The sequence below is a fragment of the Macrobrachium rosenbergii genome, chromosome 14 (genome assembly GCF_040412425.1).
Source record: "Macrobrachium rosenbergii isolate ZJJX-2024 chromosome 14, ASM4041242v1, whole genome shotgun sequence".
NCBI lineage: Eukaryota > Metazoa > Arthropoda > Malacostraca > Decapoda > Palaemonidae > Macrobrachium > Macrobrachium rosenbergii.
In genome coordinates, this window is record NC_089754.1 from 26,556,917 (window position 1) to 26,575,677 (window position 18,761).

The 18,761-nt window shown below is 35.5% G+C and overlaps 1 protein-coding gene across 1 annotated transcript in view; it reads right to left on the bottom strand.

The window, feature by feature from the left end:
• Positions 1 to 18,761, bottom strand: part of LOC136845825 (tetraspanin-7-like) — a 39,202-nt gene that overhangs the window by 15,471 nt on the left and 4,970 nt on the right. The window contains exon 2 of the mRNA XM_067116209.1: positions 14,599 to 14,712. Within this exon, the coding sequence (XP_066972310.1) occupies positions 14,599 to 14,676 (78 nt within the window). The 5' untranslated portion in view covers positions 14,677 to 14,712. The remainder of the gene's footprint in view (positions 1 to 14,598; positions 14,713 to 18,761) is intronic.

Genomic DNA, 18,761 nt, shown 5'->3' on the forward strand with positions numbered 1-18,761 from the left:
TAGTCAAATTAGCACATACATTCTAAATGATATAGAGTGGTTCTCAACCTTTTTTGGCCCATGCACTCTTTCATCATAAGTCAGATTGCCATCACCCCCCCGTTTCCAAAACTGTCTGCCTTAAAAGGTGCATTCCAAATAATATGCAACAAAATACCAACACAAACGCAGAAGCTAGCAAAACCGAGCGTGATCTGTAAGTAGTGCGGACCGATGCCCACTGCGTTTTGTGTGGTCCTAGAGCCAGTTTGAGCCTGCCAATCTGTGGTCACAATTCTCCCCCCACCCCCACCCACCCCAACCCGAAACTGAAATGCCCCCCTGGTTCAGAACCACTGATAGACGGTTAAAAATAAACTTTTTAACAAGAAAATGTGAAAACGATCTTTCCTATCTTTCAGTCCTACCTACCAAGGACAGCATGAGTCCACCCTACCTAGCAATACATCCATGCGTTTCCGGTTCATAACAACTGTCATGTTATTGATAAGATGTATAAGAAACTCTGCAATACTTTGTGCTAGCAAAAAGCGTACTAACTGATAATGATACCTTTGGATTTTCTACCCATATGATTCTCTTACACAACTATCAAACCAGCTTTAACACATTTACGTTTAATGTGGCATAACCACATTCAACGTAACTTGAGCATTTCTGGTTCCCTTCGCCTGACCTTCTGTGGTTCAAGGAGTGCTCTTGCCATCGCCTGAGAGCCAGTTTGTTTTCACAAACGTTGCGTGTATGTGCTTATGCACAATCTTTCATTTTCCACTTGGACGAAATATCGTAAACCAGTACAAGACCAAGGAAACAAAATCACGCACCTGGAGGATATGAGCGAATACAAGTGATAACAAAACATCATCCTTGTAACGAATGTGTTGCAACAGGAATGTTCTTCGAGTAGAGCGTGCCTGAATTAAGGAGACACAAAACACCTACGTCATTTAGATTTCCACTGTATGCTCTCTCATGGTCACTATCTTTCATACAGAAACATACATTACGAGAATATACTAAATTTTAATAACTTGAATGTGAATATTGTAAATATAAATTTTGGTCACTTGTTTTTTTTTTTACTTTGACACCACCAAATGTCATTATTGACACTGGCGTTTTCTATATAACCTTCACTCATGAAAACATACTAAATGCATATTTAGCGAGCATGGTTGAAGATACTGACGAAAGTTAATAAGAGAAAGATGTAAAACCGTAACAAATGATTCAAAAACAAATAAAAGTTATTGATAATTTCTTTACCTCAAAAAATGCAGATTCTTTTGATGCTTAAGACTTTTAGTTTTTACTGGTGCCATGCCTTAAATTTCATAGATAAAATTCACTGAATTTTGTTTATAGAATCCATACGCCCCCAGAAGGCAAGTTTTGAAAAGAAATGAAAGGACGTAAGTAGTAGCAGTAGTAACAGCATAGTAGTGATAGTAGCTGTAATAGTAAGTATATATGACGAAATATTCACAGACTAGTTGCACCATTTTTTCTTTTAATTATCAAATGCAATATGAACGCATCACCGGGAACTATTATTTCTGGAGAAAACCAAACGATATCTGCGTGTTCTTAATTTTTCATAATATAAAATACATGCATAAAAATTACCACCTAAGCTCTGTAAAACCACTGAGCAATTTTCCGCCAGGTAAGAAAAATATCGAGTCTATCAGAACTTGGAACATCCTCAGCAACATAAAGTTGAAGCCTGGTGAGATTTTTTGATAACTTTCCCTGTTAATAGAACTTCCCTGGCTATCATGTTAATTAATAAAGTTTTCTTCTTCTCAAGGTGCCCCATTTTCCCACATTGAATAAGCCAAGGGAGGAAAAAAACAATTTTTGCTCTAACTTTATATTCGCTACTTTTCTCTATTTGATTTCTTATTCTTCTCTTTCAGATATCGATAAACACTTTGACGAGACTGTTGCTTGTAAACATTTGTTAGCTGATAACATTTTATGTCCATTTATTTATGTTTTTAACCATGATCTCTTACTGATGCCATCGTAACACTTTCATAATTTTGAAGTTGTTGCATTTTTTCAGCCTTTGCTCAGCTGCTTTCCATTTGTTCTGTCTCTTGCCTTTGTTGTATCTTTACACCTCTGTTTACCCTTCTTCCATTTTTTTTCTTCTTCCTTTATTCAATAGAGACCGTATCCGTTATTCTGTTCATATCAAAGCCATGAAAACATAGGTAACGGAGTACAGAGCAAGAAAACAGCTACTCAACACTAGGGAAGAAATTTAGTGAAGTATCGTTTAAGTGTGAAGTACACATATTTGCAAGCTGTTACATTTTACGTTTATTCAAATTTTATACTATTATACTGAAGCACATTCACCAATTAAGTTATGGATTTAGATTTTCTTCTTTTCTTCTTCTTCTTCTTCTTCTTCTTATTATTATTATTATTATTATTATTATTATTATTATTATTATTATTATTATTATTATTATTGGAGAAGCAAATCCACAGTTATTTATATGTAGATATATTTAAAGATAAATCAATATAGATAGCTTTCGGGAACTCGTTCGGTTCCCCTTTTCAATCTGATGCGTTGATGCAGCACTCCAACCAAGTAAACATAAAAGGACTCAAAACAAGCGAAGTTGTTTATAAACTATGGAATCGGTCGCCAAACATTATTATTATTATTATTATTATTATTATTATTATTATTATTATTATTATTATTATTATTAAATGGCTACAGATTGTTTTCTTCATATTTCAACTCTGATCGCATCCTTGTTCAACCGTATTGAATTTCCCGCCACCTAGTTTCCCTGCTTTAACAGTATTTCCCAAAATATTTGAAAACTTGCACAATTTCATTTACCGCTTTTTATGAGGCAATAAAGTTTGCCACTGAAATGGCTGGCTGAATATTAATGAAGCTCAGAGACAGGCGAATTATCTTTGCATTGCTAAATAGTGCCTACGAATAAAAATAAAATTATTACAGCATACAGTTTAGACTGGAAAGGAAATTATATTTTTTCTTCAGCGGCCATTTTGAAATATACCAGTATGTGTTTTATTTTTATCGGTAAAAACTATAATGCTTCAGCTCCTATAGCTCACACAACCGGTTGGGGGTAGTACCGTCAGTGCTCCTCACCCCTCACCGGGTGAACTGTAGGCATTACAAAAGATTCTTTGCAGCGTCCCTGTGGCCGTTAGCTGCAACCCCTTTCATTCCTTTTACTGTACCTCCATTCTTATTATCTTTCATCCATCTTGCTATCTACCCTCCGCTAACAGTTGTTTCATAGTGCATCTGCGAGGTTTCCTTCCTGTTACATCTCTCAGACCTACCTACTCTCTATTTCCCTTTCAGCGCCGAATGACCACATAGGTCCCAGCGCTTGGCCTTTGGCCTAATCTCTATATTTCATTCCTATAGCTCACACAAAATCGTTTGTAATCTTATTAGGAATGATTCATCAGTACGAATCAGCGTATTCAACAGTTTACCGGGACAAACAGAAAGGACAGTATACAGACAGACAGACCAATTCGTAAGTTTTGTACTTAACATACAGACAGCATCATTTCACCAACGATCCGTTTGCTCGTAAAAGAAATAGTTTGGTGATTCAAGTTAAATTAACTTTTAAACTTTACATCTCTCGTAAACTAAGCAGTCTAAGAAGCCTATCTCTTTACGCTCTGGTTAAATTACCGTATTTTGGAAGATGCTCTGGCTACATCTACAGTGCGCCAGTAGATCTTGAAAGTTCATTCGTCTCATTGATCTCTCCCGCTCGTTTTGTCACCCCAACACCACTGCATGTGTCATCATCACTTTCCTCATCTTTCTCAATTAATTCCTCGTAACCTTGTATACGATGATATGAGCTTAACAGACTCTCTCTCTCTCTCTCTCTCTCTCTCTCTCTCTCTCTCTCTCTCTCTCTCTCTCTCTATATATATATATATATATATATATATATATATATATATATATATATATATATATATATATATATTAATAGGACCTCATTCAAACTGGATGGTATCTAGCTTGGATGAGGTCCTATAAGTAATTGTATTAATGCACAGAACAATTATATATGTGATAAAGTTTTATATATATATATATATATATATATATATATATATATATATATATATATATATATATATATATATATATATATATATATATATTATGATATGTTAGTAATATATATATTAATGCATAGAATATATATATATATATATTTATATATATATATATATATATATATATATATATATATATAAATATATATATATATATATACACATATACATGTGCATATGCACATATACACGTGTCTGAGGGAGAGAAACTCTCATATGCACACCGTGTACGAAACAACAACAAACAAATATATATCACATTATCTCCGGAACACCGTAAACTATAAGTTTAAACCGTTGTGAAGGACACGGGAACTAAATTACGTATGAAATGTAGAAGTTTCGCCTAAAAGCCTCCAAAATAAGCAGCTTCAGTGCAATATTCCTCGTCCGAAACCTATTTAGAAAAGCAGTAATGCCACGGAATCTCGCACCATAAAGTTGATCGAAAGCACCAAAAGGAGGTTGTAAGTAACACGGAAAAATGTTCAAGTTATTATTTATTGACGCCCTTCATCCCCACTATCAATCTGAGGCTTGACTGGCTGCCTCTATCGACCACCTCTATGTCAGGGGGACGCTCCCCAGTGCCCTCGGTCCCACTTTACATCTGAAATCCTTGAGGATAACTTTCTTCCTGGTTCTCTCTCTCTCTCTCTCTCTCTCTCTCTCTCTCAAAAACAGTTCCATTCTTTCTTCCATATGGATTATTATATATGGAAGAAAGAATGGAACTGTTTTTCTCATAGAAATTCCTATTCTTATAGAAATTCCTTTTCCTACAGAAATTTCGTTCTCTCTCTCTCTCTCTCTCTCTCTCTCTCTCTCTCTCTCTCTCTCTCTCTCTCTCTCTCTCTCTCTCTCTCTCTCTCATAAATAAGAATTAACAGTAAACTCGCGATACGAAGGCGACTCCTATTTTAAGAACACTTGTTCGTTAAAAGTCTTTGGAGTGTTTTAACGGAAATTCATTATCTGTAAGGGAGAGCAGTTTCAAAGGTCTAATAATATGAATATTTTCTTACTGAACCTGCCTATTCATTTCATTTGTCTTCAGACAAGGATTTGGGTAAGCAGGTAAGACTATCTTATATCGCAGCTGATGTACATTAGTAATGTGGGTAACATTCAGATGACTGTATAGCCTCATCTTTGTATAGCGTTGTATATATTAGAAAGAAGGAAGATCGTTCAATCCTACTATAAAATTGCATGTTGCTTTAGGGGATCACTTTCATTTTATGGCTGTACCATTACACGCTACTTGTTTTACTACAGTTCTGGTGTGCAGTATTGATATATTTCGTTACATTTCTGTTTTTACCGACATCAGTGATATTGTATTGCAATACTGCCCCTTGCACACTAGATATAAGTACTTTGAAATTGACTTTCGCCAATTGTTATGTATAATCTTTTCTAGCAATACAAATGATCTCACTTTTCCTTAAAACGAGTTATTATCGGTAAAAGTGACACTGGAATGTAAGTAATAACCATTTTCGATGAGATAAATATTGAGATTTTACTTCGACTTTGGTATTCCGCCTGGGAGACGGGAACGGATAAGAACGGTTCGCTTAAAGGCATCAATATCAAGCTCAAAGAAACGTCATTCCTTACACTATCATCAGGGCTTGATACTTATATTTATATCACACGCACAATCTTCACACGGAGCTATACCGCCCACCAAAGATCGATTCAGCTACCTACAGACTTGGTGGGCGGATAAATAATGCTGCTTGTGGTGAGAACGAGTGCTTTTTAGAAAACCGTCTGATTCCTAACGATTCGCGCGCCTTATTCGGTCAATAGCGTTGATAAACGACTTCCGATATCAGACGACAACGTCTTCAAAATTGATCGTGTGATTTGAAGTCGTTCTTTTAACATTTGTCCGGGAACATTTCTGTGTAAAGCTAAACAACATTTCTATTCCACATCCCCGTCCCTTCACTAAGGTCAAGGTCAGTGAATAAGCCTTTCCTTCAAATGAGCTTTCATATCTTAAATTTCTTTGTAAGTAAATAAAGTGTTTGTGAGAGCTCTCCAATGAATTTTTGATTAGCCCTCAATTCTAATATAAACCTCTCAAGAGTAATAGTAAAGCTTTTCTCACATCAAAAGGAAAATACCCTTCAAAAATAGAAGCCTCGCTCAAATAAACAAACATTACTGCAGGATTTCCAGGTTCAATATCAGACCAACTCTCTCTCTCTCTCTCTCTCTCTCTCTCTCTCTCTCTCTCTCTCTCTCTCCATTTCAATAACAATTCCATTCTTCCTTCCAGATATAATATCAATATCTCTTTCATATGGGAATTCTTTCTCTCTCTCTCTCTCTCTCTCTCTCTCTCTCTCTCTCTCTCTCTCTCTCTCTCTCTCTCTCTCTTTCCATTTCAATAACAACTCCATTCTTCCTTCCAGATATAATAATATCTCTTTCATATAGGAATTCCTTTCTCTCTCTCTCTCTCTCTCTCTCTCTCTCTCTCTCTCTCTCTCTCTCTCTCTCTCTCTCTCTCTCTCTCTCTCGTTGGATAGTTTCAAAACAACAAAGTTAAATAAAGAAGAGATTGAGTTTACCAGACTAAATATAAAGAGTTAGTATCATATGAAAGCAGCCCTTAAAGAAATGTCTGTGTACCCGGTGGTATTAGTGCCTGTATGTATTATGTATGTATTTTGCAGTTTCGGGTTTTTGCTTATTTTTCTTTTCAGTCTAGTTCTACGTAATTTTTCAACAGCAATTGGTACGTAAGTGAGTGTTATTATTATTATTATTATTATTATTATTATTATTATTATTATTATTATTATTATTATTATTATTATTATTATTAAGTGCCTGCATTAAGTAGGATACGTCATTATTGAATATACCATATAAAATTATTCAATTGAGGGCCACCCTGAAGTTTCATGTTTACATACATACATACACACACACACACACACACACACATATATATATATATATATATATATATATATATATATATATATATATATATATATATATTCTTCTTCGTTTTTAACGTGCTTTTATATATATATGATGCCTTCTTTACTTTGATATATATATTCATATATATATATATATATATATATATATATATATATATTTATATATATATGCATCTACTGAGTAATTTCTTTATCCGTTCTGCTTTACCAACTATGGTGGCAGCTTGTCTTTAATAATAATAATAATAATAATAATAATAATAATAATAATAATAATGGTAATAAAAATATTATTATTATTATTATTATTATTATTATTATTATTATTATTATTATTATTATTATTATTATTATTATTATATTTTGGAAGACCCTCTTGGAGGCAAACTTCGTTGAAAAGAATGGCGCTCTGAATGGCACCAGGAGTAAATGCAGGGAAAAATTCGCCTACCTTCTTTGTAAACCCGTGGTGCCATTCACCTCCTTGCAGTGATATGGAGGACTACCGGAGCGTTAGAATAATAAATGAACTTCGACAGCTGCTTTGTAATTTACCTGCTGAAACGAGGTAACTTATATGCCAAGTTGAGAAGGAGCAATATAAGCTCAACGGCATACAGAGTGCCGTTCTTTTCAGCAAAGTTTGCCTCAAAGAGAGTCTTCTTCCAAAATAATAATAACATTGTTATTATTATTATTATTATTATTATTATTATTATTATTATTATTATTATTATTATTATTATTATCATATTATTATTATTATTATACTACTACTACTACTACTACTACTACTACTACTACTACTACTACTACTACTATTACTACTACTACTACTACTACTACAAGCTGCATAAAGCCAATGTAGAAAGTAGCTTTAAACGTAAAAGAAATTGATCATATATATATATATATATATATATATATATATATATATATATATGATATGAATATATATATATATAATGTGTGTGTATTTGTGCGTGTGTGTGTGTATTATGTAATTATGAAAACTTCAGGGTGGCCCTCAACTGACTCATATTATATGATATTCAAAAATGATATATCCTACTAAATGCAGGCGCTTGATAAAATTTGACTTCTCCCAGTAATTTCCGATGACTCTCAATAAAAGCTAACGCTCTGCAATTTTTCCCCTCGCCTTTGTGGTTTCACAATTTCTTTTTCACGTGACCTCGAAGGTTATTCATCCATTCAGTATTTCCTTGAAATAATTCCTAAGAACTAATTCAGAACTGTTTCAAAGAAAATGAAAATTTTGAGTATGTCTGACTTGATAAAAATAGTAATCCCAACCTGTGGTTGAAATCTGGGACGCATGGGATTTTTATAAGGCCAATGAGAAACCTGATTAAAGAAAATCTACTTTATCTTTCACACAACAAAATCTTTGTGACAACCTCAGAACTGTGTCTTTTATGCGAAATGAGACCTTGCTATCTCTGCAGAACCTGTTTTTTTATTCATAATGAGAAAAAGGAAATTGTAATGTGTATGTTGAATTGTTATAATTTTTAATATTTTCTTTACTATTATTCTCCACATAATTACTGTCATTACCATTATTATGAATTCTATTTTTTGTACTTCTTCAGCAACTGTGTGGATACTGCCGATTATTATTTTTATCATGTTATCTTATGTATCTAGATTGTGTGTATTGTATATGTATATTCCATGTATATGGCCCTAAAATTAAATAAAGGATATTATTTTTTTATTATTATTATTATTATTATTATTATTATTATTATTATTATTATTATTATTATTATTATTATTATTATTCTCTACGAGCACAGTTTGCTACTGATAAATGTCAGTGAGTATTGAGAGTCAAAAATTCACCAAGGAAACGCTATGCAAATACTTATTGATTGATTCTGGAGCGAGAATAAAAGTGAAATCAAGACAAGATGAAAACTCTGATGTCTAGCGCCATTAATTCGTTGCCAGTCGTGTATTTTAAAGCTCAGATGTGATTTGTTCTAAAAACAGGGCAGATTTCGAAGAGCATGTTTTGAGGAAGGGCAAATCGGATGACTCAGTCCAAATAGCCTTTTACCCAGAGCCCCTGCAGGAGACAATAACTCAGGTGGAGAGATCTACGGATGAGGGCAATTGATACGAGAGAGTCAAGACATGTGGAGCACCAAGCAACGCATACTTTGGAAACGACAGAATCCACGAACCGATCGCTGATTGTTACGGTTAGGCTACAAGATCACAGAATGCCACAAGTATCGTCTCTGAAATGCTCTGAAAATTAAGACACTCTTGTGGACAATGATACTAAGAGTTCAGTATACAAAAGAAACGACAGTCACGGTGTTTGGCAAAAAGTATTGACACATCCGTTATACATGATACTTACCCCTGAAGGTAAACATGAAATCTCACTTTTCCACTGATAATATTGGCAAGTGAAAAACACAGTTCGTGCACGAAAGGTAGTTTCAGGCGAGAGATTTCTTTAGAGAATTTTTGTGTATCTTGACACAAATTAAATCATGAAAAGCTGCTTATGATGTCCCTGACCGAATTATTGAACTAAATTTATCGCGTCCTTTCCTTCAATGGTCAGTCATGCACGTATTTTCTTTTATAATTCACTAAATACTGTTCACCTTGTAATTTTATATATATTAACTCAAGCATTGTGCTAGTTTTCAACTGCTAAGTTTTGGTGGAATTTGGTGTAAAACTCTGCTTGAGCTATGTGGGCCTACCCTCTAATACTAAATTTGCATTTTATTGTTCTTTTTTATCTGGAGGATTAAAATTATTTTTGGTGTTTATACTGACAGCAAGGTAACATTAATGCAACGCTTGAGTTTCGTTACTTGTGTTTGCCACTTCGCTCAAAGTTGTTGTCATTGGTAGTGACTATTTTGGCTAAGGAGGTTTAGTAATGAAAACGATAAGTTTCTTTTTATTAAGCACATGTTGTGTAGATTCCCAGTTTGGTGTCTCCCTGGGTCCGATGTGCCAGTCATTATCGTATGCAAGGTCCATATACATGCATAAAGAGAGAGAAAGAAAACAGAAGAGTAAGTATTGTTTATCTGTAATACATTAAAACGGTGAACGCGGAATGCAGCGGCTTGAGTGACGTAGATGCGCAGAGGCTGTCCCACTGTCCAGCTAACCTCTTCTTTTATCACTATGGTCGCTTGTACTCCCTCGTTGTAGCCCCACGTGGTCTACTATAGAAACCACTATTGATAATTCGACGCCTGGTGATGCAAGCCTTCGTCGCAAATCTAGTGGTGCGATAAGCGGCTTTCCGATGAGCCAATCAAAAGCAGCGACTGGACGAATCTCCAAGTAAGGAATCGACGATCATAGCAAGTGACGGTATTAGCTCCGCCCATTTAGTGGTATATAAGTTTTACAGTTTATCGATAGGAAATGCTTATGTCTATCCTTTTTCTCTGACTTGAATTTTATTCCTTCCTTCCCAAGTTCTACTTGTTAATCTAAAACGAAATCCCTCGTGAGGAGAAAAGAGCAAGAACAAATAAGAGAGAAGAACTGAGAACGGTCGGGTCTCAGTGAGAAACGAATTGATACAGTTTATGAAGCCTCTGAAAGCCTCGAATGCCGGCCGATACCACGGAATTGCTGTCCCACCTTGTATGAAACCGTCTGTATCTTCTGCGGACCAGCGTCAACGCCCTGCATCAGTGGCTGATTCATAATACAAATATATAATTTTTATAATGCTATCTTGCACACCATTCCCCTACCTTCACTGTGTTATATTCCCTAGTACTACGATGTGCGCCTAAAATAACTGACTGCAAGAGACTTTTTCATTTTCTGTATATATTGTAAATAAATATACCGTAATGCTGTGTGAATTTTCTTTCTCTATTCTTTTGCCCTGCTTCCCAATTGTCAGTGCGGAAATCCTGTTATTAAGTAAATATTTTGAAAAGAGCCTGACGATTTGAGCCCGAATCGTAATGGTTGTATATAGGGTGCTATAGTTTATCAATAAATGTGTTTGTGACCTGGCCGTCAAACAACAGTAATAAAGAACGTGAGGATTATTTGAAATTTAAATGTTACTGTCTATCTGGAATATAATGCCATTAAAATTTTACCCTTCAAGAAAAATGCAGTTCCTATCAGTAAGTGGTTTAGCATAATCTAATATATAAAAGAACTGCTGTCGACTAAATAGATAGATTTTTTATATAAGTTGCTTTCTAGCATTGGATTAAAGTCTATTGTTTAAATCTCCTGGATATCATTAGATATCATGTCAGTTATTTTAGTTGATATTGGTGTTTATTTCTTCAGTTTGTTCTTTGATGATTTACTGTAATATTTCATTTGTATTATCATTTTTTTTAATGTAACGACGCATAAAGTTGAACAGGATAGCAGCGATACGCTCATGCTTGACAAAGCTTGACGCCATCTTGCTTCGGGCAAGTTGCAAGTAAACAAAATCACACAAGTCATAAAAATTATAACTTGGTCAATAATAGACGGCTTTTCAAAATCTAAATGTCATTAGATTCTGCATAGACATACATGTCTTTATAAACTACAAATATGATGATATATAAAGCGAAAAGCAACATAAGGTATACAGTTTGTATGTATATATATATATATATATATATATATATATATATATATATATATATATATATATATATATATATATATACACACGTGTGTCCATATACCAGGCTGCCCTGATATCAGTTGTAACTAGACGAAATATATTATCAGATAACGTACGAATTATATAGTATCGCTGGTGATGGTTATTCTGGGATTCTCACTGCGTCAGTCCTTACAGATTTGGAGACGATCCAGCTCTCTGTTCTGAGACAGTTTCTAAGCAACAATTTTGATGATGGGGCTCATTTGTAAGGAGGGAGAAGGGCATATAAATTGAGTGTGCAGTTTAAACTCTTGCACAAAATTTGCTAATTGTTATTAGAGATGCAGATTTAATAACTGCATCTCCATCGGTAGTATTGTAATTGCCATTAACTGGCCTATAATTTTGTTCATGCCATAAGTAATAGTCTACTACAACCTAATGTGTAATACAGTAGAAAACACCATATAATGTTCTATAATTCGAGCATCACAATTTTGTACATATAAGTAATCAAATTATGCAAAGCTTCGATGGCCAAGTCGGTTAGAGCAACAGCTTCGGACTTCATAGAGGTCTGTGGCACGGGTTCAAATCCGCAGCCGACCGGTCAGAGAGGCGGACACTTTGCTATCCCTGTAGACACCCCAGAATTATGTATGTAATCAACGGATAAGTTTGCTTAAAAGCAAATGTGTGTTACAGACTAATACTCACACAAACAAAGCCACTCCAACATCTCCTAAAGCCATAACAGACACCTCACACGTCTCGAACTGTCGACCTAACCGCGCAACGTCTCCTCGCTATTGGGAGAAAGGGAGCTGGTGACTGGTACAATACATGTATATACGCTACCGAGGTCTAAGCTATGTCAAGCAGGGCAGCCGATCGAGACTACGGTCTACCCCAAAGCCGAATCAAAGTCCTTCAAAGAAGGCGTCATGCTTATCCCATACAAAAACGGGAAAAAAACACGTTAAAAGAAGAAGTAATCAAGTTATGCGTTGTGACTCTGCACCCAGGCCTCTATTATACAACCTACGTGATTGTAAGCATGAATATAACCAATCCAATACAAAAGCAGAAGATTAAGACATGAAAGAGGAGTCGTGCAGAAGAGAGCGCTCTCCGAATCCTTTGGATGAAAGCTATTCCCAAGGCAAAGTGAATTCGATATGAAGGTGTATTTGTGGCCTAATATTTGATTTGTGGAAAGCTCGGTTTCGCTTGAAGATGAATTGATTCAGCCACGGGACCTTGGCCGCAAAGGAAACCCAGCCAAGACCTTTTCCAATATTCAGTTTCAGCCATTAAATATTCAGCCAATATTTAATCCAGAGAGTAAACTTCTGAAAGCCATTATTAGACATTTTTTACCTCTAAAATATCCAGCTTTAAATTACGCAGTATATTCTAGTCAAAATACCCTTTACAATTCAGACGAACGCCAACTTACTGCAAGGTATGTTTACATTAAGAACGAAACCAACCATGAAGATTAAGCAAACGTCAAAAACATGAAGACAATAAAATCGAAGCCCTATTAACATGTATCATTTGATATAATATCATGTTTCATTCCGAATAATGAATATATATATACAAATATGTGCATACTCTCTCTCTCTCTCTCTCTCTCTCTCTCTCTCTCTCTCTCTCTCTCTCTCTCTCTCTATATATATATATATATATATATATATATATATATATATATATATATATATATATATATATATATATATAGTATGTACATATTTGTATATATATATATAAATGAGTGTAAATGCACATTTTGGGTTTCTAATTACTTTACAAGTTGAAATTAACATCTCATAACTAAATGAGGCCATATTCTAAGATTCCAGGCTGTCAGTATATTTTTTTCATATTTTATTTTGCAGATAATGGTTCATAACAGACATAAATTAAATCTTATACCAATGAAAGACAAAACTTAAAAGTATTATGAAATATTCATTATGACATAGTTATATTAACATAGGACATGCAATCACCGACTTATCTAATACTAACTTACCTGTTTAAAGCTTCCTAATGCCAAAATCAATAGACCAGAAACGCAGCGCAGTATTTATTCTTAATTAGAAGTTAACATACGAGGAAACGCTCAGGACTTTCATAACGGAATGTAAATAACATGCACAAACATCATAACCGAGGTTGTCAGGGAGCTGTCTTTGCTGATTATGAAATTACATATCAATGAAAATTGTCATTTTTCTTTGATTATCATCTTTTCGAATTGAAATACATAATCGAAGCGGTTTAGATTGGCAGATGGATAACCTACAAGTAGTTTAGAACAATGAGTTAGACTACAGTACGTAGTTCCTCGTTGGACAAGTTGGTAGAGTTCTCGGCTAGCACTCTGCCAGGCCCGAGTTCGAGTCTCCAGCCGGCAAATGAAGAATTAGAGGAATTTATTTCTGGTGATAGAAATTCATTTCTCGCTATAATGTGGTTCGGATTCCACAATAAGCTGTAGGTCCCGTTGCTAGGTAACCAATTGGTCCTTAGCCACGTAAAATAGGTCTAATCCTTCGGGCCAGCCCTAGGAGAGCTGTTAACCAGCTCAGTGGTCTGGTTAAACTCTTCTTCTTCTTCGTTTTAACGTGCTTTTATACCCATTTTTATATGGGGTAAGCACGGTGCCTTCTTTGAAGGACTTTGATTTGGCGGTGGGGTAGGCCGTAACCTCGACCGGCTGCCCTGCCTGACATCGCTTAGTGGTCTGGTTAAACTAAGGTATACTTAACTACAGTACGTATAAATTTCAGGAGAAAGATGATTACTACTCACACAGAAGATGACGTTAAACGTCATCAGGAGAGTCTTCATGCAGGCCACTGCAGCTCTGGTCTGAAGTCGTTTCCCCATGGTGACGGCAGCAGTCTCAGCTCACACACTACTGTCCTGCAGCCATAGACAACGAAGATGAGAATTTGACTGATACTTTGGCTAAATGCTCTTGAATGTACCTCATAAGTTTATTCATTTGGTAATGGACAATACTGATAACAGTGATAATAAGATTAATAATGTCATATATGTAATTATTTACCGTTAATAGTTTTCTTTCTGTGTATCTTGGGACATAGTACCTGAAGAGGCTTCAAGATTACAATAAGAAATATGATATAAAAACAAACAACAAAACAATAATTTAACACCACAGAAGAAAGACAAACGGCCTGTGTGTCTTATGATATAGTTACCGAAAGGGAGTACAAGATTACAGTGAGAAATTTAAACACGAACAACAGGAAAAGAATCTAACACCACAGAAGAAGGACAATCCTCTCCCTTGCTCATTTTAAGATATAGGATCCTATAGCTTAGATGCCCTGTAAAATTAAGCTTCACTCATTAACTATATTCCTTTTTTTTCTCGTTGTCAACTCTAGCAGAGTAAATTACCTTAATCCTGTTACCTTTTCCCTTTTCCTTTTTATCCTCTTTCCTAAGATAAAGTTGATAATGAGATCTTCAACAATAACTAATTTTCTTTACAGATAAGTTGTTGACAAGATAACAAATCGAATACAATACTGAGATGAAGGATACACACTTGTATAATACAAGTGCTAACCAAGTAGTTTTAAGGGCGAGGCTGGCATTCAGAGTATGAGCAAGAGAACTACTCACTCTCAGCATAAAAATGAAGTCATTGCTCTTGTAATGGGCCCACATCTGACGCCTTTCACACCGCAGAAGACTAGACCTCATCCAGGATAAGATGGAGAATAACTAAGGTAAAAGTTTTCAATGTATATATATTATACATGCCATCAAGACAGCTATAAAAAAATTAACAAAATTTACTGTAGAGGGCCCTCATATAATAAACAAATCGAATTACCCAACAAAATAAAATTCCCTTATGTCATACAGTAACATCTTACAATGCCAATACTGCTTTGCACTGTCGATCAGTCACCTGCATATTTTTAACTTGTATATTTGCCACTTTTTCAGATTATTGATAAGCATAAGCGTTGTTGTCTGCTTATCAGAGATAGTTAGAAATCATTAAATGTTCCTGCCCCTCTCTCTCTCTCTCTCTCTCTCTCTCTCTCTCTCTCTCTCTCTCTCTCTCTCTCTCTCTCTCTCAGCGAATCATGGTTACACTTAGATTATCAAAGAACGCCCTCAGCTACTAGCTTTTTTGTTCCTTTGACCATGATGAAACGTGAAACTGGAATTCTCAAAGTATATGTTAACTACCCTATTTTCCACTTGCTAATTATGTCTAATTTCAACGCCCGTATCTCCAGCTACTCACTTCTGCAGGAGGCGAACAGCATTCCCCCAATCCATATCCCCCTTACAAACACACCCCCACCCACCCCCCAGCCCTAAGGAATATTCGTGGAAAACATCATGAAAGGACTCTACATCTTCCATTAAGAAGATTAACTTTCGACAACTTCCATTGTTCAGTCATCAATTGGCTTTGACAACAGTTCGGTAACTTTTCACGATATAATTCTTCGAGAAATTTATTATAAAACGAAATTTGGAATCCATTTTCCAGTTACCTTAAATTTACTTGAACAACGCGCATTATCAGCAGTACTAAATGAATTTATCAGAACTAACGACTGGAATTTGAATGGCACAAAAATTAACTTTCAAAGCCTTTTGTCCCAACAGCTATTCCCTGTAAATGGGGTTATTAGCTCAGCAGAGCGCAGTTGTTAAGACAATTCAGACTCCACAGTGTGGCGTGGCAAGCGTTGGTGAAAAAGGCTGCTCCTGTTCAATCAGAGTCTCTGAACTCTACTTTTCGATCATGGCCAGCATCAGTGTCAAGAGTCATGAGGCATAATAAGATCAATCTCGCACTATAGTGAACTCTCGAGCAACATCGGAGCAACACGTGCGTAATAGCCATGTCATTAACCAAGGAGTACATGAAAGAAATTGTTAAATTATGATTGCTCCCACAAACAGAAGTTTCGGTCAGCAATTAATGGTTCAAGAAAGACTACAATTGTTGTGAACTTGTGTGCAACATTATGGGCGTTTTTGAGTAGAATGCTCTCTCATTGGCGTGCTGTGACAGAAAGGTCATCAAGGTCAACCTCCAAAGTAGCAAGTGCACTTCCTTTGCTAGTGGTAAAATATTGCCGACATCTGACCTTGGTTCAGCGTCCATCTTTACCATACAGTATTGCCATTGTCTTAATCCACTTAACGAAGTACACGAAATCCTGTAAGGATGTTATTTACATGGGATCCATCTTGGATAGCCATCTCCTGCAGAAAATAACAGCTCAAGATATAGGGGTGGAAACTGGGCGGAATTAGCAAGTGAAAGTTGTGGTTTCTTGGTATGGGATTTCAAGCCAGTAGTTTCATTAATGCATGTGAACCGCAAGAGAGAACTGTAATATTTATTGTGCTCTGTGAACAAGGTGTTGCATTGCTCACTGAAAAGGAGAAAGAGGGTGAGGAGGAGAGATGAAGATAGGAAGATGAAGAAAGTGAAAGCAAGAGCGCTTACTTTTTCCCTTCAGGTTAGTGTTTCAATGTTTCTTAAAATGTCAGTATTTCGTGACAATGAGAAGTGAATGCTCATTTTAGTTCTTATTAGAAACGAAACAGCAAAGAGCCCGAGATGATGAATGAAAAGTAATAGCATTGCAAACACGCACACACACATAAAAGGTTTTCGTCAATACAGTTATATATTTGTATATGCACATCCTGAGATACGTAGAGTGGAAGCATTTGTATACTTTGAGTACGTGTTTTATGAGTGATGGTGTGTGTGTGTGTGTATGTATTAAACTTTATATTGGTAAAAAAGTTTTTAGAGTAAACCATATCATTATATTTTAATTTATTTTAAGAATAATTCATTAACCTAATTCTAAAGAGATTATGTAGGCCTATCCTACCTCGCCATATACATGATCCCGAAAAGAATTTCCAAAATTAGGCCCAGTGGTTGCGTGGGAGAAAGATGCTTTTAAATCCCCCAGAAACTTTCACCTTCCCTCTTAAATATGCACGACGAGTACTTCTTAGCAAGAAGGGCTATAAAAGACACACCATCATATATCCCTTGTCGCTTCAACCCTGAGTTTATGAGAGCCACTTTTTCTCCCCCAGCGGCTGTGATGTGGCAGAAAGTTGCTTGCAAAATTTCATGAAACTGTTCAAGCTTGAAGTGAATATTTCATTTCTTTCTCAGCTCGCACCGAGCATGCGCAAATCTCTGGTTATTTTTATATCAATATGCATTGTTTACTTTCATATATAGAAGCAGGAAAATATGCAAATCTATACAGGTGTGTGTGTGTGTTTTACGCATAATACAAGTGGTAGTATTAATCTCACAGTGAATCATGTTATAACCGGTGGATAAGAAGGAAAAAGATGTTAGCGTGACTAAATGCGTTTATTTAATCAAAACAATTATACTGATTCCTTCGATTTAATATTGACCACTGCGTGATCCCTCGTTCGGTGAATCTATTAAACTTTCTCCTGGTAAGCAAAATTCATCTGTATTCGAAGCGAGGCTGATTTTCAGAATCTGGAGAAACCCTTAATTGCGAAAGAGTAATTTGTCTTCCACTCATTTCTGTCGCGAAAACTTTCCAGTTCTTGAAGGCCGCGGAGATGGAATAACGAAATATGAAGTAACAACTCCGTAGAATAATTGAGTTTTCTGCGGATCTGGAATTCACTTTAATTAAAAGCCCTTATTTTGTTTTACAAGAAAGCATAGTACAGATAACTTCTCTTAGATCATCACGTTGTATTCATAACTTCTTATACATTAAAAAGCAAAATAGATACATTGGTGGCAACGTTACAAATACATAGCGGCATCAGAAATATTCATTAATTAGTTCGTTACTCTCAAAAAGCAAGTATGAGATGAACCTGTACAGCTTCAGATCATCATTAGAGAGGGGTTCAGTGCCAGTTAGATGTTAATAGCCATACAT